General features: G+C 37.5%; 1 protein-coding gene across 1 annotated transcript in view; it reads left to right on the top strand.

Annotated features, from left to right (window-relative positions):
• The window catches only part of Jmjd1c (jumonji domain containing 1C), a 209,239-nt gene that overhangs the window by 110,186 nt on the left and 72,311 nt on the right, over positions 1-26,742 (top strand). The window contains exon 4 of the mRNA XM_013514771.1: positions 23,460-23,573. Within this exon, the coding sequence (XP_013370225.1) occupies positions 23,460-23,573 (114 nt within the window). The remainder of the gene's footprint in view (positions 1-23,459; positions 23,574-26,742) is intronic.

The following is a 26,742-nucleotide window of genomic DNA, read 5'->3' as shown; positions in this document are numbered from 1 at the left end:
TTTTTTTTTTTGGTTTTTCTCCGGTACCGGGAACCGAACTCACGACCTTGCGCTTGCCAGGCAGGCGCTTTGCCGCTGAGCTAAATCCCCAGCCCTCATTCATTCTTGATGGGACAGTGATGGTACTCGTACCACTCCCTGGAGGTATGTTTCAGAATCCCCCAGGAATGAAACATGTAGGAAGGTAGGAGATATATGGGAACCGTACTTTCTATTCAGTCTTCCTGGGAACCTAAAATCTGTTCTAATAGTTGTTTAAAACGAGGCATGGTGTGCACACTTGTCTTCACAGCACTTGGGAAATAGAGGATCACTGTAGATCATGACCTACCTATGCTGCACAGTGAATTCAAGACCAGTCGGTTGCAAAAAAAAGAAAAGAGAGTCATAGTCTATAAAAGAGGTGTGTTTAGCATGCTTGAGACCCTGGGTTATATCCCTGGCATAGGAAGAGGGGTTCGGTTGGGAGGAAGAAAAGACATAAAAAAGTAAAATTAATATACTCAGCATAGTATGCAACTTTCCCTGCTACTAGTAGTTAGATACAAGGACCAGAGTTAGATGTAAACCTGAGGACTCAGCAGGTAGGAAAGAGTGCTAGAATCAAAACTTGACCAGAGGTGTAACTCATAAAATACTTGCTAAGCAACTATACCTAGCATACTTATTTCTTAGACAGAGGACACATGAGGTCACATAATGTCTTCCAGTGAGTTGACATTTTAGGGTGACATAATTATCAGTCTATAGGTGAATTCAGTGAGCTTAGCTTTACAAAGAATCAGTTGGTGTTTTCATACGTTTTCTTTCTTTCTAGTCTTTTTTCTTTCAGTGCTAGTGTATAGCACGGGTTGCTTGCAGTCTACAGTAACCATAACATATGAGCATCATTATCTCATTTGTTATCTTTGTTTCTAGAGCTAGGTATTATCCCCCCCCCCGAAATTACAGCTGTTTACTATATTATATGTCTCACAGCCAAAATGAAAAGACTTCTGTAACAGTATCAACCACTGATACTCTTTGAAAACCTACTTTCAAATATGATTAAAATTTTAAAACGACTTTTTTAAATCAAAGCCCTAACTTTTTAAAAAGTCTCATGCCACAGTATTTTTACACCTCTGCGGGAGTTCATTCTCTTGAAAAATTGGGACTTTCTTTTTCTTTATTGTTCTTCCTTTATTTATTAGCACAGGTTTGCAGTGCAGAATGTTTACATCCCTTGTGTGGAGTTGGCACATGCACCTAACACATGTACCACATCCCTTTTATCACCTCCTCTTCCTCCCCTCTCCCTCCATCTCTTGACCCCTTCCCCATTCGAGGAAGTTCTATATTCCTGCCTCCTATTACATTCTTTTGAGATAGGATCTTGCTGTGTAGTTCAGGCTGGCCTTAAACTCAATTTGTAGCCCCATGCTCGCCTCAAACTTACAGTGATCCTCCTGCCTCAGCCTTTGAGTGCTGGAATTATAGACATGCACCACCATGCCCAGCTCCTGTTACCTATCTTTTGTTTTTCTTTTTTTTTTTATAATTCAGATTTCTTATATAAGAGAAACCATGCAATAGTTAAACTTGAGGTCTGATTTATTTCACTTATATTATTATCTCAAGGTGCATCCGTTTTCCTTCAAATGACTCAAGTTTTTCTTTATATCATGACTCAAGTTTTTCTTTATATCAGAGCAGTGCTCCATTGTGTATAAGTAGCACAGTTTCTTTATCCATTCATATGTTGATGGACATATAAGGCTGCTTCGTAGATTTAGCTACTATGAATTGTGCTGCTAATAAACAGGAGTATGCGTCTATCACAGTAATATGACCCCCGCCAAATAAAACACAAATCGACATATGGGCGTGTGAAATGAAGAGACACTCAGAGAAGTACAGATGGCTAACAAGTACTTGAAAAGTCTTCAACACCCAGCCATTAGAAAAATGCAAATTACAACAGCACGGAGATTCCATCTTATCCTGGTAAGAATGGCCATCATCAAGAAATCAAAGAATAACAACTGCTGGCAAGCCTGCAGAGTGGAGAAAGGAGCCCTTCTACATTGTTGGTGGGAATGTAAATTAGGATGATCACTGTGGAAATCAATACGGAATTCCTCAAAAAACTAAAACTAGAAATTCTGTTTAATTCAGCTATTCCTCTTACAGGTATCTTCCTGAAAAAGTTAAAGACATCATAATACAATTGGAAATGCATACCCATGTTTTAGCAGCTGCTTTATGATATAACACATCACATTACTGGACAACTAAAACTGATAATAGTTTTTCTAAATATTGAATCAAAATTGGGCTATCTTTAATTTATATACATTAGACTTAGTTTATTTTCCAGAAACTTGCCTGAATATTTTTTTTTTTTCCAGTACCAGGAATTGAACTCATGACCTTGCGCTTGCCAGGCAGGCGCTGTGCTGCTGAGCTAAATCCCCAGTCCCTGCCTGAATCTTTTGAGTGAGGAATTTCACTGAGAATCCGACAGAAACTATTTACTAACCCTTTTTTAAGAAAAAGAGCCACATATTCATAAATTTTTGCAAATAATTACAGTATGTTCTTGGATCCCTTGAAGGCTTGTGTTTGTGTATATTAGATCCTCTTCTCTACAATACTATATAGCAGAAATTTTCAGTATATTAAAGTGCAGTGAAACCCCAAACATAACTCCTATTTTTAAGCATTCAGATTATGACCTAATTATAGATGGGTCTTAACTATCTAGATCGCTTGATTTTTATGTTCGAACATCTGTTTTTCTAATGGAATGTCTTTAATTTTCGTTTGAAATAATCTCAATGTATTGAGACTGTTACTTCATATTAACGCTGTATAACAGCAGTTTCAACCTTCTACCAGGAGCATTGTTGTTTCTTGAGTTTTTGATTAGCTTCATCTTTACATCATCCAAAATTTCTCCGACAATACTTAACACATTGTAAATGTTTCAGTTAATATTTGTTGAATGAATAAAACTTCCTAATACCTTCTTACATCAAAAGCTACAAAGCAGGTTTTACAACGTAGTTTAATAATTGGGCCTGGAGGTGTGTGGGAGTATGTATTGCGCCATATTTCAGTTGTGGCTTTTAGGAACTTAAACAGGAGATTTAAGGATTATTCCTATGAAATTTCATTGTACAAGAACAGTTACAGGCAGTGCTGACTTAAAATAGTTTGACTTAATGCATTCTTGACTTTACCACAGTATGAAACCAATATGCATTCAGTAGAAACTATGGTTTGATTTTAAAATTTTGATTTTTCTCTGCACTAGTGATACCTGGTAGGATACTTTCTTGGGTTGCGCAGTAGTAGCAAACTGCAGCTCCTCAGTACTCTGTAGTGTACTGTTACTGGAATTTTTTTTGATACAAGTATTCAATAAATTACAGGAGATACTTAACATTTTATTATAAAGGCTTTGTGCTGAGTGATTTTACCCAACTGAAGACCAATATAGGTGCTTTGAGCACATTTGAAGAAGGCTAAGGGAAGCCATGATGTTTAATGGACCCAGCTCCTTCACAGTGAGCTATATATCCCCAGGCTGTTTTGTTTTTTCTTTCTTTTTGTTAAATTTTGAGAGAGCATTTCACCAAATTGCTAAATTGTCCAGGCTGGGCTGGAACTTGTAATCCTCCTCCCTCAACCTCCCAGAGTGTTACTACAGACCTGTGCTACCATGCCTGCCTTATTAAATGCATTTTGACTGAAGGTATGTTCGACTTATGATGTGTTGATTGTACATGATACAGCAGTATTCATTTTATCTAGATATCCATGATAAACCAAACATTGACAGATTTTACTTTCAGGCATACAGCATCAAATACAGTGGGGAGCTGGGGCAGTAGCTCAAGTGGCACAGTGCCTGGCTGGCAAGCTTGAGGCCCTGGGTTTGATTCCTGGTACCAAAAAAAAAAAAAAAAAGATGTGACAGCACAGTGGGTAGCATATCATGGGTGCTTTATAGGTGTTTATTAACTAAATGAATAATTATTGGACCTGAACTTATTGTCCTAATATATTTTGAAAGCTTGGTTTACTGCCAAGAGTCTTATGCTTTATATTTCAAAATTAGTGAATTGAACATATTCATCCAAAGATGTGCACCTTAAATTGTAACTTTATGCATATTTTCTAAGTATCAAAAATAGGATATTTTGAGTTGCTCATATAAGACAGACCATGCCATATTTAAGCTTGTTTTATTTCAGTTAAGACTGTGTTCTCAAATTTTATCTATTTGCCTATGAATGCCTGAAGTTTTGTCTTTTTTTATAGCAGAGCCATACTATGTTATGTATAAATGCCACTTTTTCTTTATCCATTCTTCTGTTGGTGGACAGGTGTGCTATTTCTAAGATCTGACTTATGAATTGTCTGCTATAAATATGGGTATGTATGAATACCTTTAATATGACTTTGACTCTTTTGGGAAGATACCTAGAAGGGGATAGTTAGGTTAAATGGAATTTCTATTTTTAGTGTTTTGAGGAATCTCCACACTGGTTTCCATAGTGGTTATACTAGTTTACATTCCCACCATCAGTGTAGAATTCCTCTTTCTCTACATTTTCCCCACCATTTGTTATTACTAGATTTTTTGATGATAGCCATTCTGTCTGGGGCATAGTTTGCATTATCTCATGGTCAGCCTTGTTGAACATTTTTTCATGTATTTATTGGCCATTTGTACTTCTTCTGAGAGATGTCTGTTTATTCAGGTTGCCCATTTTTTGATTGGGTGTTTTATTTTGAGGAGTCTAAATTTTTTTGAGTTCCATATAAATTCTGGATGTTAGTCCTCTGTCCAAACAATAGCTGTCAAAATTTTTTCCCATTCCATAGGTTGTCTTTTCACTTGTTTCCTTTGCTTGCAAAAGCTTTTTACTTGGGTATAATCCCATTTGTTGATTCTTGATGTTACTTCTTGTGCCTCTGGGGTTCTGTTCAGAATGTCCTTAACTGTGCCAATGTGTTGTAGTCACAGTTTGCGAGGGAAATAATTTAATGCAGAAAACGTAATTTATAGAAGTCACACAAAGAGTCAAGTATGAAGAGTGCAGGAGATCTGTCCACATACTAAACAGTCAAAGAATCCAGCTGAGGGTCTGGATCCTGCAGCAGGGTCCTGCATGAGTCCAGCTAAAGACCTAGAGCCCATGACAGTGCCCCCCACGAGTCCAACTGGAGGCCTAGAGCCCACAGCAATGTCTCACGCAAGTCTGTTTTACGGACCTATGCCGGGAAGGCCCAAAGGTCAGTGTTGGAAGCTAGAAAGTCCACCAGCAGGATGAAGGATCTGTGCCAGTGGGTTGAAGGGTCTGCACTGGGAAGTGATGTTCAAAGTAAGAACCAGAGCTCCTCCGACAATGAGAACAGCTAAGTTCATATCAGGAAAGCCAGTGCAATAAGCTTTCCAGCAGATTGAACAGTGCACCATCTTCCCTTCTGGAACCAGAAAGGGAGGCTCAGAGTAAGAACCAGACCTCCCCCAAAGTGAACCATAGCCATTCTCAGCGATAACAAGGTCCCGAGCTCCTACAATGATGTAAACAGCTGAATTCATATCCAGGATGTAAATAGCTGAATTCATATCCAGAAGAATCAGCATGACAAGCTCCTGCCCGAGAACCAACAGCCCCCTCCTCTTCTCTCCAGTTCTCCTTTTTGTTTTGATGGCAACAGTCCTCAGGTGGGCCTTTCACACCCGGCACCACGCTGATGCAGTTCAGCTGGGTGTTACAAGTTGCTCACCAGTTCTCAATCCACCACACTATGTTTCAAGAGTTATACTTGTTTTATCTTCCAACAGCTTAAGTATTTTTGTTTTAACATTTAGATCTTTGATCCTTTTTTATTTTAGTATAGTACATGGTGAGATAATTTGGGTCTAGACCCCTTCTTCTGCATGTGGATACCCAGTTTTCCCAGCACCTTTTATTAAAGAGGCTATCTTTCTTCCAATGTATATTTTTAACTCCTTTTTCAAAGATGAGAAAGCTGAATGTGTTCAGGCTTCTTTCTCCTTCTTCAGTTCCATTGATCCACATGTCTGTGTTTGTGCCAGGACAGTGCTGTTTTAATCACAGTACTTTTGTAGTACATAAGCAAAGAGCAGATTAGAAGATGAATAGGAAGTAGGGAGAAGTTCAGATAATTCCCCAAATTATCTGTGCTGTTGTTTCAAAAATACTCCAATATATGTGACAGCTTGTTGCATGCATTCTACTAGTTTCTCTTAGTTCACTGAGAAGAAAGTTTTGTGCTATTACCTGTTTGTTTCTTTTACTTTTTTAAGTCTTATGTGTCTATGACATGTACTGTGAGTAACATTTGGCACATGGTATATTAACTTGTTATTCTCTAATTATTTTACTATGAAGCTTTGTTTTTTTTTTAATAGAGTAATGCTTTTACATTATTTAGTTATATCTACTTATATAACAAAAATAAATAAGAAAACAATAGGATATTTAACTTTAGTCTCAAAAAATTGGAAGTTGGGGAGTTAGGGAGTTAGGGATGTAGCTCTGTGGTAGAGTACATACTTAGTATGCCTGAGGCCCTGGTTTGATTTATAACACCACAGAAAACAAATAAACAATGCACAATGGCCCTAGGTCTCAGGAGGCTGAGGCAGGAGAAGCACTTAAGCCTAGGAGTTCATGACCAGCCTAGGCAACAAACATAGTGAGACGTTGTCTCACATACTTCTGTTGTTGTTGTTTGTTTTTTTCTGGTACTGGGAATCAAACTCACGACCTTGTGCTTGCCAGGCAGGCGCTGTGCCACTGAGCTAAATCCCCAGCCCCTCTCACATACTTATGTACGTACATACATACATATATACATACATACAAACAAAATATTGAAGGCATTATGTTAAGTGAAATAACCCTACCAGAGGACAAATAGTGTAGGTCTTACTTAAGAATCTAAAACTTTGAACCTAGTGGAAACAGTGTGAAATGATGGTTGTCAGAGAGTAGGTGAAATGAAAGGTGTTCATCAAAGGAAAATGTTTTTTTGGTTGAATCTAGCGTGCTGACCATAGTTAGCAATATTATAGTATAATTGAAACTTGTTAAGAAAGTAGATCTTAAATGTTCTTCCTCTACCAAAAAAGGGAAGTAGGTAAGGTGGTAGATGTGTTAAACAAGTTAATTGTGGTAGTCTTTTCACAGTATATAGGTTTCTATAAAGTCATTGTGTTATATATCTTAAATTCATACAGTTAAGCCAACTATACTGCAGTACAATTGGAAAAAATAAAAGTGAAAAATTTAAAATATTGGCCACAGTTGCTAATATATAATGAAAAAGTGTATGGTGTAATTTTAGAGCCTCATCTTCAGTCACAATCTAGAGCCAATTCATTCTGGGTTCATAGTTCATCTGACCTGGAAAACTTTTTGCTGCTTCACAGGCAATTTAAGTCAGCCTTGAAATCTTTTTGTTGAATGATTAACTATACTCTGGCTCTTCAGGTCTTCTTGAGGAACTTCCTCTTACTATGCATAAAAAAACAGAAATCAGCAGTGACTATAAATCCTCATGTTGCCTCGGGGGCGTGGTGGTGCCTACCTTTAATCTCAGCACTCCATCCCAGCACTCTAGGCTGAGGCAGGAGGATCACAAGTTCAAGGCCAGCCTACACTACTAAATGAGAGACCTTGTCTCAGAAAACCTTACTTTTTTTACAATATCAATAGGAAACTACCTTTAGGTTACAGTGTTAACTATTTGGTGTTAGGTTCTTGCTTGCTTCATGGGAGCAGCAAAGTTGTCACTTTCCCAGTCTGTTGCTTTAGTTGCTTGATACTTCTGAGAAGCGAGATCTTGAATAAGTATCTCTTGCATAATAGCAGTTTATTCCCTGCAAGCCATGCACTGTTCACATTTAGAAATCTGTTTGTGAAAGTGGGTAGAGTTTATAGGGCGTCTACGTGAGTCAGACAGCCTCACGGAGAAAATAGCAAGCTTTCCAAAGTTATTGGTAAAGTAGTTAAAGATTTCCATGGTTACTAAGAAAGTAGCTTTTTGAGTGAGCCAGGTGGCTAAAGAAACTTAGTCTCCATCAGGAGACTGAGTGTGGGACTTTGGTGCTCTGCCCTAAAATAGAGACAGTGTTCTTAACCAGGAGTCATGGACCTCTGAAGCAGTGGTTTCCAAAGCCAACAGAACCCAGAGAACTTTTTAAAACTAGGTATTCATGGGTTCTACCTTCAGTGTAAAGTAGGGTAAGGCTTAGAAATATAATTTAGAAGTCTTTTCAGGTGATCTTGGAAATCCTGATGTTATCATGCATAGTACCAGTTGTTCTGTGTTTCTGGAGGAGCCATCGCTTTTATCAGATTCTCAAAGGAGGTTCTTGACATTAAAAAAGTTTTAAGAATGTTAATTGTTAGCCAAACTAGTTATCAACGGAATTACCTAAGAATTTGTTAAAATGCAGATTTCTGAACCCCAAGCCCAGATTTTTTGATTCTGTAAATTTGTTTTGGGCTCAACAATTGGCATTAACTAATTCCTTGTTGTGTCTGATACTGAGGTAGTAATACAGGGCACTGTTCATTAAGAGCTACTGTTGTGGGCCTTCCCTTTATGGTATATCAGTCCTTTAACATCAAGTTCAGGAAGCAAAGCGTGCCTTTCAGGATTCTTCATCAGTTAATAGCAGTGATAAACATGAAGAATAGAATATTCAAAGTGGTGGGATTACAGGCATGTAACATCATACATGGCTATAGATTTGTTCCTCTAAAAGTTTTTGTTTCCTCCTTTAAAACAATTTTTTTCTTTTTTTGTTAACTTGGAATTTTGTGGAGATCAGATTAGTATATAGCTTCTAAATTATTCCTTTCCTCTTTTATAAATACTAAACAGAGCTGGGCATGGTAGTGCACGCCTGTAATCCCAGCACTGGGGAGCCTGAGGCAGGAGGATATTTGCAAGTTTGAGGCCAGCCTGGGCTACAAAGTGAGTTCAAGACCAGCCTGAACTGCATGGCAAGACCCTGTCTCAAAAAGACAATCAATCAATAAATAAACAAACAAACAGGTACCTATGTTTAATATCTTAGTAAGGGTATGATCATTTTATGAATTCTGAATCATGACTTGGAGCTTATAACAACCAATTTAGTTTTTTTTTTTTTTTTCCCCCAGTTTTTTTGTGGGGGCTGGGGATTGAACCCATTGTATCGTACTTGCTAGGCATGCACGGTACCACTGAGGCACACACTCAGCCTCTAACAGGTTTGTATTCTAATATGTAGTTTATTTGACCCTATCTATACTTGGATTGAATTTTAATCATTTATAAAAGTATAAAAATGTCCATATTATTTTTAATTATCGAAATAATAGAAAATACACTTGTGTTACTTTAAAAGAAAACTAGTTACAATTCCTAAAGCAAAAATTATCCTCTGTTCAATATTTAGGTGGTTGTTTAGTATCTAGTTTGGTTTTGATGGTCTGGGGATCAAACTCAGGACCAAGGGCTTTTCCACTGAGCTACATCACTACCCATTAATCTCTGGTATATACTTTTCATGAAAATTTTTTTTTCTCAACAGAAATAACAGTACTTCTTCATCTGAGAAATGTGTATGCAGCACACATGTCCATTTTTGGGTTGGGTCTTTAAATTTGGGGGGGGATGATTTTTTTTTCATTTCTTTTATGTTCTAGATATTAGTCCTTTGAGGAATAACTGGCTAAATTTTTTTTCTCATTCTGTGGGTTGTTTTTTTCACTCCCTTGGTGGCTTCTTTTACTGTGCAAAAATCTTTTTAGTAAGATGAGGTCCCAGTTGTTGATTCTTTATAGTATTTCTGATGCAATCAGTTTTGTTATACCTGTTCTCTCTTCCAGAGTTATACCTGTTCTCAAGAGTTATACCTGTTCTCTCTTCCAGCAAGTTTAGAGTTTCTGTTTTAATATTTAGATCTTTGATCCACTTTGACTTTAGTGTGGTGCATGGTGACAGACATGGGTCTAGTTTCAGTCTTCGGCAGGTGCAGAGCCAGTTTCCCACACCATCTATTAGAGAGGTTCCTTCCTCCAGGGAAGGTGTTTGAACTCTTTTGCCAGACAGGGCGACTGGGTGTTGATAGAAGTAATGGTAACAGAATTAAATAACTTCTCCTTTTCTTCCACCGTGTCAGTAGTCCAACTTTCCCGGTGTGATTCTTCTAAGTATAACTAGTGGAGGGTACTGTAGTTGGGGTTTTGCAAGGGGAACAATATAATACAGGACACATTTTATTTTATAAGATTGTTTATAATAGTCACCCAAGGAAACATATACAAAAAGAGAGTGCAGGAAATCTGTCTACATACTGAAGACCAAAGAATCCAGCTGAGGGGTCTGGATCCCACAGTAATGTCCTGCATCAGTCCAGCTGAAGACCTAACGACCATAATATTGCCTCCCATGAATCCAGCTGGAGGCCCAGAGCCCAGGATGATGCCTCATACAGGCCTGTTTCATGGATCTGCCCCAGGAAGGCCCAAGGGTCAATGGTGCAAGCTAGAAAGTGGGATGTGCCAGTGAGATGAAGGGTCTGGGCTAGCAGGCTGAGGGATCTGCACTGGAGCCAGGAAGCAACATGTGGAGTAAGAACCAGAGCTCCCCCTGGAAAAGTACCATAGCCATCCTGAGCAACAGTGAGGTCCTGAGCTGCTTCAATGAGGAGGAAAGCCAAGTTTCCATTGGGAAAGCCAAAGCAGCAAGCTTCTCCAGAAGAGTGAGCAGTGCACCATCTTCCCCTTTGGAGCTAGGAAGCAGTGCTCAAAGTGAGGACCAGAGCTCCCGAGCTTCTCTTCCAATGAGAACAGCCAAGTTCATCAGAAAAGCCAGCATGACAAGGTCCTCCAGCAGAATAGCCCAAGAGCTGCTCCCTAACAGCTTCCCAACACCTTCTGCGAACTCCCAACAGCTTCTCAACAGCTTCTCCAGTTCTCCCTGTTATGCTGCCAGCACCAGTCTGCAGGTGGGCCACCCTCATCCAGCACCATGCTGGTTAGGTTCATCTGGGTGTTAAAAGTTAACCACAGGTTGTCAGTCTACCACTGGGGATATTTTTAATATCCTGCCAGACCCCCAGTGCAGGGTCTGGCTGAGCTGCCCTGGCGAAGAGGCTTCTCAGTCTGTACACGGACACCCCGGATGGCACTGTCAGTGCAAGGCCTATGCTAGCACCACCATCAATAGTGCCCTTGGCCAGGTCACCTCCCCCTACAGCCTCATACACAGGACCTGGAGCTCTGCCCTCGAAGGAGTGGCCAGGCCAGATGTTACACCTTCACCGCAGCCACCATTGGGCCATGTTTGGCCTCACCTGCTACATCAGTGCCCAAGTCCGAGACCCCCTGAACTACTTCCTCAGAGGCCAGGCCAGGGGCCTGGTACTGCGAGCACGCGTGCACAACTGTGGGATTGCTGCGGGCGGCTGCGTGTACTTGGGCACAGTAGCCACCCTTGCAAGATGGGCCAGCTGGAAGGATGGGAGTTGTTTCCAAGCCCCAAGGTGTAGGCCTGCCTCCTCACAGCCTCCCAGACCATGTGTGGCCTGGGAAAGAAAATTCATATATCTAATAAGAGACTTGTATCCAGAATATATGTAAATACAGCTCAGTAACAAAAACATGAATAACCAAATTAAAAATAGGAAAAGAATACAAACAGACATTTCCTTTAAAAAAAGAGATACCCATAAAGACATGTCCAACATCATTAGCCATTAAGGAAATGTAAATCAAAACCATAATGATATACAACTTTGTATCTTTATTTTGTTTTGTTTCGTTTTCTCTCCCCCGCCCCACCCATACCGGGAACTGAGCTTATGACCTCTGGCAGTGCTGCTGAGCTAAATCCCCAGCCTACAACTTTGTATCTACTAGGATGGTTACAATAAAAATTTGTAAGTGTCATGTCCTCAAGTATGTATACAAGTAAGATCCCTCATACCTTACCAGTGAGAATATAAAGTAGTGCAAGTGCTTTAGAAAACAATGTAACAATTCCTCAAAATTACCACACAACCCAGCAGTTTCACTTCTAGCGTACACCCCTGCAAAAAAAATTCATACAAAAACTTGTCTGTACACAAACATAGCAGCAGTATTCCTAATAGCCCATATAAAAATCAGTATAAAAATTCCTCAAAAACTAATGTTGATCTGCTGATTAATCTGTAAGCAAGGTGGTATATCCATACAGTAGGATATTATTTAGCTATAAAAAAGGAATTAAATACTGCTGCATATTAGATCATGGCAGAATCTTGAAAATATTAAGAACACAAGAATAGCTCTTACCCTATTTATAGGAGATACACAAATAGGCAAATGTATCAAAAGATAGAAAATAGATTGATGTTCGCTGTTGCACAGGCCTGTGGCAGAGAAGAATGGGGAGTTAGCGACTGCCAAGTGGTACATTATTTCTTTGGGGAGGTGATATTAGGAAATGCCCTAAAATGTGCTGTGGTAATACCTGCACAACTTTGTGTATGTACAATGGTTCCTCAGTTCACAAACTTAATTCTTTCCACCATTCGGGTTGCCAGCCAAGTTGCATGAGAAGCAAATCAAACTCAATAGTTAGGTTCCGTGTTGGCCTTATGGGGAAATGTGATGCAGTCCTCATCCGGTGCAGTGCCACACTCAAAGCCCCAAGAGGCGTTTTACTTCTTGTTACCTCCTCAAACTCTGGACTGGGTGTACATGGCAAGGGCCAGGCTTAGTGTTGGCAGCAGAGTGTCCCAGTCATTCTTCTGCTTCTTGTGGTAGTGGATTCTTTTGCCCTCCCCTCTTGCAACCTTTCTGCTTGTTATCGAGAGATGCCCATCACGAGCTCTGGCTGGAAAGAGCCTAAATAGAACTTAAGAACTCTAAGTTGAGTTTCTTTCTTTCCTAACAATGCTTATTTCTGTTCTAAAGAGTGACAGAGTTAGTAACACAAATTAAAAAATACGTAAATTTGTTATATCACAATTCTTTAGTTTGACATTTTATGACTTGAAAATTTCTTCTAGAAGGGTTTCATTTTCCTCCACTTAAAGTTTTATTCAGCAGATGGGCACCCATTCCGACAAGCATTGAAAACAGTGTAATTCTTTCACACAAGTTTTATGGAGTAAAACCAGACCACTGAGTTAGATTCTAGTTCCGGTGCTTCTATAAACAAGATTTTTGATACGAAAAGTCTCTTAAGCTCTTCAAATGTCCATTTTTTACCTGTGAAAATGAAATTTTATCCTACCCCCGTCCCCTTTTTGTATTGGGGATTGAATCCAGGGCCTCACACATCCTAGGCAAGTCCTCTGTAGAGCTCCATTTCCATTTTTAATGCTCTGTTATTCTTTATTCAGTTGTCACATTCTTTAATGTTTCTCCTCTGACTGAAAAATCTACTTGTTTCATACACTAGCATCCCATTATTACCTGAGTCAGTTTCTGGGCTTGTAAACTGTCCATTGATAAGATTGTGTCTTTATGTTCTGGTATCATACTATTGGGTTCATCATAATTGAAATATATTGTAGTATCTGTTACAGCTAGCTTTCCATCATTGGAGTATTTTCTCTTTTCTGTCTTTTTCCTCTTCCTGCACTTGTTCCTTCCTTTTTCCCTTTCCTCCGCTTGTTTTGTTTATCTTGTTTTTTGTTTGTTTGTTTGTTTTTTGAGACAGGCTTTTGTTGTGTAGCCCAGGCTGATCTTGAACTCACAACAATCCTCCTGCCTCAGACTCCTGAGTGCTGGGATTACGGGCAAGTGCCACCAAGCCTGGCTGTGAAATATCAACTTTAAATCCTTTAGTTAATGTTCGCCTTCTTTTCCTAACCGTACATCTAGAAAAGAAATTTACAGTGTTAAATTATGAAATGTAGAGGAGGTTTTTGTGCAAGGTCCTGATTTCAGTCCCTAATACTGCAAAAAAAAGGGAAGAAAAATGTTTCTGTTGTTTATCCCTTCCTCACCCCTTCATTTTTTTGAAGGGAGATCTGTATAATTTGAGAAGTCCACTAGTTAGTTTAGGTTTTCCAACATATAAAGATGAGAGATTTATTTTTCTCACTGCCCAAGATAAGTGGAACCAAAATGCCTATTTAACTCTGAATTATACATATAAGGGTCTCACATTATTGGAAGTAACAGATTTTCTTTAGATAGCCAATGTTGCTTTCCTTTTAGTCTCTGTTTACTTTCTCACCTCTGTTGATTTATTCAGTTGTAACCTAGAAACCAACTAAAAAGGAAGGAAGTGAGAGATGTGTATTTCTGGGCGGTAACTGGAGTAGTTTCCTCTTCCCCTGGCCTGGTTTAGCGGCCAGAAAAAGGCTTTTATCCACCCCCACCTTCCAACCAAAAAAATTAACAGTAACAATTTTGTTTCTTTCCTTAATCTAGTAAGCAAGGTATAAACTCCTAAGAATAATTAAAGGAATAAGAAACTGCACTCCTCAGATAGGTGTGTTCCACGCTTTGAAAGGCTGAATCTGTGGTCCCCAGTGAGTTGCAAGAATAAGAGTTAAGGAGACTTTTATCAAAAGTTAGCAGTTGAAGCTTATACAAACTTGTTTATATCATTACTTCACTATTTTTGTTTGGGCTAGAAATTTACCAGAGTACCAGACCAAACTTCATAAAATTATAAAAATGGTAGGGGTCCCCCCCCCCCCCCTTTTCATACAGGGTGTCACTAAGCTGGGCTTGACCTGGGCTTGACCTCATTATGTGTAGCCCAGGCTGGCCTGAAACTTGAGGCAGTCCTCCTGCCTCAGCCTCCCAAGTGCTGAAATTACAGATGTGCACCTCCATGCCTGACACTTAAATATCTTTAAATATTTAAAAGGCATTTATTTTTATCAACTAATTGAATCTTTTTACATTGTTGGTTTGAATCAAGAATTAGCTAAAAGTGGGGGTCAATCCTATAACAGAAGTCTTGATGGCTGAAGCAAGAGGCTGAGGCAGGAAGAGCATGTTTTAGCCCAGCCTGGTTAGTTTAGAGACTTAACCTATCTTTTCTCAAAACTAAGAAGGGCTGGGGATGTAGCCTGATGTGAAGACTCTGTGTTCAAGCTCCCTGAACCCCAAAAGACTATATAGTATAGTATTTTCAGTAGTGGAAAGGCCTTTTGATTTAATTTAAGCATGGTATATGGAATACTTTCTGAAAGTGAATGTTTGGTTTTTTCAGTATTTGTGTTAAAGTACTTTGATTTTATTTTAAAGTAGTACATTCTACTTTACTGGAAATATGTGATTATTGTGGCAATTTAATTATCAGGTAAGTATAGTTCTATGTGCTACTTGATTCTCTTGGGGTCTGATAATACTCGAGCAAAGAGCTGCTCTTAAGGCATGTATCATATAATTAATGAGTTTATGAATGATTATAGAATTTTGTGAAATATTAAGCTTATTCTCTTATTTACAAAAATCATAGAAATATAAATTAAGAAAATGTACCTACAATTTCATAATTTATAATACCAAGCTGTATTAAGCACCTGCTGCTGCTTTGTTGTTTGGGGCACAGCAGAAACTGCTGTATTTGTCCAGTGGCTTTTAATTTTATGTCTAAGTGATTATGAATGATTGATTAGGGTATGTGATGTAATAACTCACTTGACAGCACTATCCAAAATACTTTATTCTGGCCGGGCATGGTGGCACATGCCTGTAATCCCAGCACTCTGGAGGCTGAGGCAGGAGGATTGTTAAAAGTTTTAGACCAGCTTCAGCTACAAAGTGAGCTCAAGGCCAGTTTCAACTTCATAGTGAGACCCTGTTTCAAAAAAAAAAAAAAGATAAAAACAAAATACTTCATTCTAAAATACTTCGTTCTATATTTTATAGAACATGTGGAACCACACATGTTCTATAAAGTAAAGCCATATTTACTCATAGTCTTTGAATAGTCAATGTCCATCTCTTTTCAGCCTTTGGAATGGTAGAGAAGCGCTCTACCATGGAGGTACATCCCCAACTTCTTTTTTTTTTTTTGTCTGTGAGAGGTTAAGGTCTTGCTAAATTGCCCAGGCTACCTTAAATCTGCTTTCCTGTTTCATCCTTTAAAATAGGTGCAATTACAGGTTTGGACCACCAAGCCCAGCTCTTTTTATCCTTAAGACAAGATCAGTCAATTCATTGATTGAGGTTTTTAGAGATCTTGGTATCTATCAGCTTAGGTTTATGATCTATCAGCTTAGGCTGATCTCAAACTCTGGCTCCTGTTGCTGGGATTACAGGTGTCTGCTACCATACCCGGCTAACAAGGGAAGTAAGTGCAAAGCACTCATGTCCTAAATTGAAAATACCGCTTTTTTCAATAGTTAACCTGCTATGTTCTATAAATGAAGTTAATACGTGTGGAATAGGTATAAAGACATTATGTAGCATAAAAAGGGTAAATTTTCAGACATATTTAAATTGAGGTATCTACTTGGGGACAAATAAAATAGTGAAAGACTATTTATATATATCATTTAAAAATAGGTGAAATAACATTTAAAGCTGTATTTTCAGTTTCAGTGAATACACATGTGTCTCTGTACATAGTTAATTTGGGGAAGAGGGAGCTGCTGAAGATTGAATCCAAGGATTTTGCACTGAACTGCAACCCTAACCCTTTTTTAAATTTTTTGTAGTTTTTAAAATTTTGAGGAAAGAAGAGACAAGGGAAAAAAAAAAAGAAAATAGGAAAGAAAAGAAAGCTTTTATAAAGAGGGGAAGAGAGGTTGAAAGGAGGAAAGGAGAATGGGGAAAAAAAAGAGCAAGATAGATTATGTACAGGTAAAACTTCCTGTGATGAATGTTATTATGTAAATCTAAAATGTACTAATAAAATAAAACACAAAAAATTAAAATTTTGAGACAGGGTCTTGCTAAATCCCTTGAGTTTACCAGGCTGAGCTTGAATTTGAGGTCCTCCTGCCTCAGCCTTCCAGGGGTGCTGAGATACAAGCTGTGTATAGTCATGTCCTGCTTCAATTAAATTTTAACACTGCAGCAACTCTCCTTAAGTCAGAAACTTAACAAATTTCATGGAATCCTCTAAAGGTTTAAAATTTAATTATACTGACAAATGAGTATTTAGCATACAGCCACAGATTTGTTTTCCCTCTGTATTCCTTGATTTGTTGGGTAGCTGAAGTTAGCCTTTTATCACCATATAAGCCCTGTACTATAAAAGGAAAATCACTATTACAGTATCTCTGTGACAGAGAAATAAGAAATGAGTAATGTGTGTAATTTTAAATTTTTTATCTTTTACACTAAAAGTTGATGCCTGGCATGGTGGCACAGGCCTGCAGTCCCAGCATTCTGGAAGGCTGAGGCAGGTGAAGTGCTAATTAGAGCAAAGCTTGTGCAACTTAATGATTTGGCAATACATTGTCTCAAAACAAAAGATAAAAAAGGGCATAAACAACTCAGAGCACAGTATAGGAGGAGGGAGGATAGGAGTGAAAAGCAAAGAAATTAATTTTAACTACATTTTATTTAACCCAGTATATTTAAAATATTTTCATATATAAGAAATGTAAAATTACTTAAATAATTTTTCATATTCACTGTGTATTTTGTACATACAGTACACATCAAATCAGAGTGACCATACTTCATGTGCTTAGTAACTAGCTCCATATGGTTAGTCAGTACCATATTGGACAGCATAATTCTCAAGTTAAGAATTGCATACTCTAAGGCTGGGGATATAGTTCAGTGGCGCAAGTGCCTGCCTGGGAAGCATGAGGTCATAAGTTCAATTCCTGGTACCAAAAAAAAAAAAAAGACATACTCTAGCTGGGCATGGTGGCACATGCGTGTAATCCCAACACTCGGGAAGCTGAGACAGGAGGATCATTGTGAGTTTGAGACCAGCCTGGGCTACAAAGTGAGCTCAAGGCCAGCCTGAACGCATAGTGAGACCCTGTCTCAAAAAAAAAATCTTAAAAATGTACTAATAAAAATAAAAAGTAGAAGTTGAGATTAAATACATCAGAAAATATTTTATGCTTTTTAAATTAAAGGTCTTTATCTGTGAACTCTGTAGGTTAAATTGTACAAGTAGTGAAAGTGTCATCAATATTTTAAAATCAAATTAAATATTACCAATTTATTTTTCTTTTAAGTGCTTCTGAGGCTTGTTTATGTCATTTGATGTCACTCTTACACCAAAAAATGTTTTATATTGATTCTTTTTGAGTTTTTAAAATATGGCAAAAGAATTAAATTAAAAAGATAAAATCTTTACTGGAAAACACTGAAAGTGTTTTTTATGGCTTAAAGTTATCCTTCGGGTTTGCCAACTTGAAAGATATTTTACATGTTGTTCTGTGCAGTTTCCCACCTTGGTGAATCTGGAAGGCAGAAACTTGGTACATATTTGCATTTGCTTTTTGAAGGAGACAGTAAACTTGAGCTCTTGGTCTCGCCACTAGTCTGTCTTTGTCTGTTGTTAAAATTATGAGCCAGTCTGTATGGCCGCAGCCAAATGAGTAATCACCAGTAATGTGACTCGTGCTGGAAGTGACTCCATCAGCACCTGTGACGGAGGATTAGTTACAGTTTACAGAGCACCGCCTCTTCCCTTCTCTGTGTGCCCTCAGCCAAGTTACGCGTTCTCATTTGGGTGTCTGCACTGTTGGAAGCTACTGCAGTGTGTTCTCCACGCAGAGTACAGTGGGAAAGGCTTTCTCTAGCTAATGGATGGCTGTTCTCTTTATTTGGAGTATCTTACTGGTTATGTAAGTGACCTCGGGAGAAATTATCCTGACCTAGATCGGTGGATGCAGTAGTGCTTCAGCTGCAGGATTTCTTAGTCGTTAACACCACGGCGCTGATGACAAAGAGCAAGTTGTAATCCTCGTCGCTGCCAGGGCAGAGCCCGGAACAGGCAGAAAATCGTCATTTGCTCGTCGGAGACTTGTTAGGTTACAGCTTCTGCTTCGCTCCGTGGTCTTGGCTTTTCTTCCTATATACAATGACGCTGCTGCAAGTGAGCTTAGAAATGCTCGGTTTGAGAGCCATTTGCCTATGATTTTTGAAGACTATAAAGAAGTATTTACCCTAGATTAAAAAAAAACTGCTCAAGAATGAAATGAAGTATCAGCTATACTTACTGACCTTTATTAAATCCATGGCTTGGATTTCGGAGATTTAAAGATACTTTAACATTCTCAAGAACAAAGTACGGTTTGTATTTTCCTGCTTCCTTTTTCTTTTGTCTTAATTTACATTTGGTTTTGCTTCTCAGGTTTAGGAATTAAGGTCACTGCCTTTTATAGTTCTGGCCCCAGCCTTTCTGGTTTTAAGATTTTAAAAACTATTTTAGAGAGCTTTACTCTGTTTGTAGTAATTTAAGAACACGGTACAAAAATTAATTTAAAAACTAGAATTTGTTTATGGCAGGAACGTTTCAAATTAGACTATAATGTTTAAAGGGAAGCAAGGATATTTGTTGTGTGTGTGTGTGTGTGTGTGTGTGTGTGTGTGTGTTAATCTGTTCCCCACCCCCAGCTTGTTTTCTAACAGTATGGTGTTTTTCAATAGACCTGCTTGGGTGGGAATTTGGACTTTGTTCTTTGAAGTCACTCCATTCTTTTTTTTTTTTTTTGGTAGACTAAACCTTCACTTATAAAATGTTGCCTGGATTGTTTTCTGCTTCAGTATTCACCAGCACTCAGATTTATATCATGTTCTAGAGGTTAATGAGCCTGTTTTTTTTTTTGTTTTTAACTTAAAAGAATAATTATTAAATGTTAACTGGAGATGGTTAGAAACTCAGACTGTAGACATAAACTTCATGAATTTCCTGTTAAATGGTGAGCTTTAACATGGTTTGTTTGAGCAGCTGAGTTGTATTTGAGAACTGTAGCTGATTTATTTTAAAAAATGTTTTTCGGGGAAGCCTCATCTGTTGGCCTCTTCCTCATGTGAATGGAATGTGGTGCAGCATGGAGCCCCAAACAGGATACAGTTGTTCTAAGCATTCTTCCTATAGCGTGGTAGGCCTCAGTAGAAATGTAGGCTCTGAGCTATATTTATTTTGGCTTTAAACTGTTTCTAAAGTATGTTTAACATTGACAAATGACCTTTAAAAAAACCTCTTAATCCGTTAATAAAATTGAAAAGTTTTATTTCAGCTAAATACTCAGTCTTAAGTTAGTAATTTCAGTTTGGGATTTCAAAGACTTTTGAGTAAGTCTTTGTGATTAGGGCCATATTCTGTTGTAACTTTGGTCAGATGGTAGCTCATTGCTTCCCCTTAGGCTGTGGAAGTTCCTCTTAGGAGGATATCTTTAGAGTCTTTAATTAGTTATGCATGAGTTCTAGTTTCTTTACATTCCAGTGCACCTAGGCCTTTGAAATATTTACTGGATTCAATATAAAAGCTATAGGGTTCATTTGGTTTCACTTAAATTATATACATTTTATTTTTAAGCAAATCATATAGCTCTGAAATATTTTAGACTGGTGTACAAAAATTTAACAATAGTTACATTGTTGATTTAGCACATTAAGAAAGCAGAGCACATTTTAACTACATTATTTCACTTGCTGTCTTTAATCTTTCCATAAAGTAGACTCAGACACACATTCAGTTTTTCACTTAATACATACTAAAATACTATTCTTTAAGGAATACTATAAAAAGTATTAGTACTTGATAACATTTGTGGTTGAAATAAATATTGTAACATTTACAACTTGTGACTTTTTGTTTCCTGTTTAAGAAGCATAATATATTTTGCACTTCTGTAGATGATTGTAAATACTCATGTATCAGAACATTGTTCTTAAGCGTACTCAAATTTGATCATTTTTAAGCTATTTTTTTACATTTTTGGTAGCCAGATTTGGTCAGTGGCTTTCAGTTAAATACCTTAAAACTTTCAGATTTCTTTTAACCTAGACAGTAAATCTTTTTCCTGATTAACTGACAGTACAAATTTTAAGTTGGCTTGTTAAAACTTACCCCTAAAACTAACCTACCTTGAAAAGAAAGTCCTAAAAGGTTTTCTTCAGAAGAATGTTTTTCATATTATAAAATGACTGTCTCATAGGAAATGCAAACCACCTGTACTATTTGCCTAAGAAAGGGGCACTTAAGACTAAGAAGTTTACTTCTTTGTCAAATCCTACTTAATTGAATTGTATCGTTAGCCACTTAGATAATACCTTTTGTGGACCATTTTTGTTAACCTTCTTGCGTTGACCTGGCATGTTTGAAAAGAATTAGAACATCTGATAATGTTCAAAGATTTAAAGTCCTCTTGGGAATGTGCCAATATTTCCTAGTTTACTAAACTGACAGGTAAAATAAGAAAAAAGCCATTTTTTCACAGTAAAGATCAGCTAAATTAATCTCTTCATATGACATATTTCATGTCATTTGTTCATATAGTGATGAGCATTTTTAAATCTGAATAAAATGTTGTTGAATTTTTTTACAAACTTTCTCACTTCAATTAGTCCTAGCAAATGGAAGATATTAAAGGACAATAATATCAGAAGGTAGCTAAATAATGCGGGGATTTTCTATTTTGAAAATGTAATTTCTCCCCTAAATAAAATACTGGATAAATATATAGTATAAGTTAGCCTGGGGCATGAGAAGGATGTTACTGCAGTTAGATTTTCTAATCATAAATATTGAAAGTAAGTGTAAGAAGGTTTGTTTTGTTTTGTTTTGTTTTGTTTTTCTTCCCAGGAGGTGGGTTCTGGGGAATGCTCCTTCTATCATCTAGGCTGTATCCTCAGCTCTAGAATTTTTTTCATGTTATTTCAATTAAGGAATGACAGTGTTTATTTACAAGTTCACTGTGTAGATGGTGTAGAAAGAAGACATATTTAAAATGTTTATTCTCATGTGTTTTCACTGATCAGTTACAGACTATAGTGAATCAACTTGAAAACTCTTTCAGAAATTTTTGAAACGTAGAAACTAACTTCCTAAGTGAACCATTAAGATCTTGAAGGTTTTCCTCAGGCATTGTTCATGACTCGCAATTAGCAAGATGTTATGTTTCTTTAAGAAATAGTACAAGGGCAAACACAATGGCTTTGGGTCCCCTGGGGATTTTTGCTATGTCACAAGCCTTGTTTTGTATCCTAGTGGTCACTTAATTTGCCTTACAGTAAGGAATGTTTCTTTTGTGATATAGGTAATCTAGAAGCTAAGTTGGTTGTTTTCCAAACTTTGATTCTTTTATAGTAAAGCCACTATTTTTTTTTAAGATGGGGGAATTTTATTTTCATTCTCAAGGCTTTAGAACAGTGCGATGGGTACAGGCACACTTGGTTTTTATTGAGACTTCATCTGCTATGAAAATGTACTAATTTTAAAATATATGGTATCTAACTTCCTTCTTTCCTCCTCCTCTCCTGCCTGCTGCACACTCACTCCAACATATAAATAATGTCCTTCACATAAAAGATCAGTCTTGAAAAGAATCACAGGACCTTGGATTCACTTTTTTAAAAAGTATTGGAGAGAAACTTTACTGCTAGATAAGTTTTGTGTGGTGTTTTTCCCTGGGCTCTTCCTCCTTGCTGATCTCATGGGGGGTGTTATTTGTGCTCTGGACAGGGGCAGGGCCAGGGGTGGAGTTAAAAGACCAGACGCTTCCTGATCATTTAAAATCCCACTTAATTCGAATGACCTAGAAAAAAATTAAAATCATAATCTCTCCCTGTCTCCCTCCTATGAACAGAAATACTAACAGTTTAAAAGAGTGCACCGAGGGGCCCAGCAACATGGTCTGGTGGCTCCTGCCTGTGATGCCCCACTCTGCAAAGCTAAAGCTGGAGTATAGCAAGTTTCAGCCTGGCCTGCACAGTTCATCAACTTAGTGAGCGCCTGTCCAAAGATGTAAAAAATGAAAAATACACCCTGAGATATACCTCAGTGTGCAGAGGCCCTGAGTTCTGTCGCTAGCATCTCAGAATGAATGAAAGAAGGGAAGGAGGGAAAGAGGAAGGAAGGAAGATCCTACTTTCGCAAGAGTTCCTATCTATGTATTTATTTATTTAGTCAGACTTTTTGAGAAAGAGTCTCGCTATGCAGTTCAGGCTGGCCTTGAGCTCACTTTGTAGCCTGACAGGAGTTTCTTTTTTTAATGTTAAGCAGAAAATTGCATATACATTCATGTTTAATTATCTATTTTTAAAAATAAAAAAACTGGGATTTTACATACTGCAGTTTTTTCATGTTCCATATTATTGTCATTCCTTTTTAGTAAACACAATATTCTATGGATAAAAGCTTTACTTTAGATTGTACCAGTGTAATGATGACACTAATACATTCTATTGATACAGTGTATACCCTTCACACCATATTTTGAGGGTGCAATCCAGAAAATAACCATCAGAAATTTTTTGTTTTGTTTCTTTTCTTGACAGACTTTCAAACCTCTGGTTGAAAAAAGTATACCCAGTTCAATCACAGCAGTAGAATTCCTTATAGATAAACAACTGGATTTTTTAACTGAAGATAGTGCCTTTCAGCCCTACCAGGTAAGAAATTTTAGATTACTTTTTAAAATTAACTTCATTAAACTTTCAGATGTTCTTTTTAAATACTGTTTTATCTAAAATCTTAGTTGTACAAGAAGCCCAGTATTTATTCAGTTGACAAATATATACTGAGCTGGGTGTGATAGCACACACCTGTAATGCCAGCTGAGGCAAGAGGATCTCCAGAAGTGCAAGGACAGCCTAAACTACACAGAGAGACCCTAACTCAAAAAAACAAACAAGAGCTGGGCATGGTGGTGCACGCCTATAATCCCAGCACTGGGGAGGCCGGGGCAGGAGGATCCTTGTGAGTTCAAAACCAACCTGGGCTACAAAGTGAGGTCAAGGCCAGCCTGAACTGCATAGAGGAAGACCCTGTCTCAAAAAAGACAAACAAACAAAAAACAAATGTGTACCAAGAAAATACACTGTGAGCTATACAGCTTTGTGTCTGTAGGTAGGAATATAGTTGTGAACAAAATAGGTGATGCACATTTCATCCTGGCACTCTGAGAGGCTGAGGTGGGGGATCGAAACTTCAAGCCCAGCCTGTACAGCTTAGTAAACTAGAAAAAATTGGCTGAACATTAGTATAAATTGTATTTGTCTACAGCTCTAAAATTTAAAAATTAGATTGATTACTGTAATTAAGATTATTGATACATATAAAATTTAATGTAATAGCAGGCCATTTTCTTTCCTTTGTTTTTTTGTGGGGGGGGGTCTTTGTGAAACAAGGTGTTGCTATGCAGTTCAGGCTGGCCTTGAGCTCACTTTGTAGCCCAGGCTGGTCTCAAACTCACAACAATCCTCCTGCCTGAGCCTCTGGAGTGCTGGGATTACAGGCATGTGTCACCACGCCCAGCCTTTCTTTACCATCTTTGATGCACGGTTTTACTGTATAATACAGGCTTTCCTAGAACTGGTTATGTAGCTCCAGCCAGCATGAGATTTCTGAATCCTGCCTCCCAGAGTGATGAGATCACATGTGTGTACCGCTTTGCCCAACTCATTTTCTTTTTAATAGGAAGTTTTTGCCTTTAGATTGTCATTAATTGAAGTAATTTAAATGTGAATGCATTTAATTGGGGACTATTTTTCAGCACACTTACTAGATTTGGTTAGTGGTCCTGGGGTTTAACCCAAGACCTTATGTACCCTAGGCAAGTGTTCTACCACTGAACTCATCTTCAGCCCTTTTTATTTTACTTTGAGATAAGATCTGCCAAATTTCCCCATCCGGCTTTCCAACTTGTGATCCTCCTGCCTCACCCTCCAGAGTAGCACAAATTACAGGCCAATACACTGGGCTTGATTAAGTTCTTCATAATTTTTAAAAGTATAAATAAAAAACACAAGTTTATTTTCTTTGTTATGTTTGGACATTAGATTGAATTAAATACATATTTACATGTTTAAAGTACTATAGCATTGCATTGCAAGATGAGGGAACCAGCCTTTATTTTTCTCCCCGAAGAGTAGAAAGTTAATACTCATTTCATTTCAAGCTCATTACTGTTTAAAATTGTTTCCATGGAAAGAACAAGAGCATGAATTAGTGTGCATTGATTTGGTTTGGAGGTGTAATACTTAAGGAATTAGAGTAGTTCTGTTAGATTTACCAAAATGATAGTTCATTTGGTATAAACCCATTATTTCTTAATTTAAAGCCTACAGATTTGTCTTTTAAAGTTATTTTTCTTATCTGGGCCTATTTTTTTTATATTGTTAGCTTTTGTCCTTTGCTTCTTATTGTTTATAGGTAAAAGCCAAAGCAAAATTAAATAGTAATGTAGATTTTGGGACTTTTCCCCCTTGGATTTTGTTTTTGTGAATGTCATTTCACATATGATAGGCATTATAATGTGCTTCATATGTAAAAATTATTTAGAGCGAGAATAGATTAATCTATATGAAATCAAAACAACCTTCCCAATCTTGGTGTCTTAATTCTGTAGTTACATTATTATCACTTTGTAAGTTTCAACTTGGATTTGATTTAGAGAAGTGAAATAGTTGTGTATTACTTTTAAAAATAAACTCATGCCAGGTGGCCTAAAACTATGCAACATGTTTATTAAAATTATAGTAACTGAAAGAAAATACTAACAGGTTTGCCCCCTAACATTTTAAAACTGTTTTAGATTCTGATCATTTTTTTTCTTTTAATAAGTCTTCCATGAATTGATGAATTGTATGATTTTTCTTTGTTTATAAGTTATTTAGATTGCTTTCATAGTAGAATCATGCAAATTGACTTCTGGCCTAGAAGGATATTACTACTTTCTAGTAGTGAAGTGACTCACTTGTTTGTTTTGTTGTTGTTATTTTTTTTTATTTTTATTTTTTTGTTTAGTGCTAAGGATAGAACCCAGGGCCCTCTACATGCTCTGCAAGTGCTCTATCATTAAACTCCATCGCCAGCCCCTCACTTGACATTTTAATCATTTGTGCTCCCTAAAATGAACTTGAATTAATCGAAGAAGACTTGATTTTTACTTTTTTTTGCTAAATTTTAAAAGTAACTAATGGGTTATTTTGTTTTGTTTCGTTTTGTTTTGTTTGCCTTCCTGAGACAGGGTCTTGCTGTGCAGTCCAGGGTCCCTTGAACTCACACTGTAGTCCAGATTGGCCTTGAACTCATAGCGATCCTCCTGCCTCAGCCTCCTGAGTGCTGGGATTACATGTATTACCATGCCCTGGCCAACTGTTGGTTTATAAGAGAGTTTTTCTACATGTATTTTCATTTTTATATTTCATTTTTTAGAAAATCAATTCACAAATATCAAAATTTTTTTCTGGTGTGTAAGGAAACAAACCAAAAATGATACAGTAGCTGTCTATTTGAATTTGAATAGAAATGTAGTGTAGAGGTCTCTGATGACTCAGTCTAGGCTTCCAAATTTATTTAAATTAATTTGTAAAATGTAGATACGTTCTAAGAAAAGGAAAACATTTAGAGCTTATGCAGTTAGACAGATTTTACTTTTGTGCTTTCTTTTCTACCAGTTGACTAAGCTGCATACTACATGAAATTTCTTGGCATGTTAAACATAGCAGCTTTTACTGGCACAGATTTTGTAAATACTCCCTTGACCTATCTCAGTGTTAGAAGGCAATGCTGTGTAAGTCAAGGGGATTTTTGAGGACACTTGAACAAGCTTTTAAA

This window comes from Chinchilla lanigera, unplaced genomic scaffold (genome assembly GCF_000276665.1).
Source record: "Chinchilla lanigera isolate Chin_1 unplaced genomic scaffold, ChiLan1.0 scaffold00024, whole genome shotgun sequence".
Classification (NCBI taxonomy): Eukaryota; Metazoa; Chordata; class Mammalia; order Rodentia; family Chinchillidae; genus Chinchilla; species Chinchilla lanigera.
Note: the sequence above shows the minus strand (reverse complement) of the source record. Positions and strands in the feature narration are given on the sequence as shown.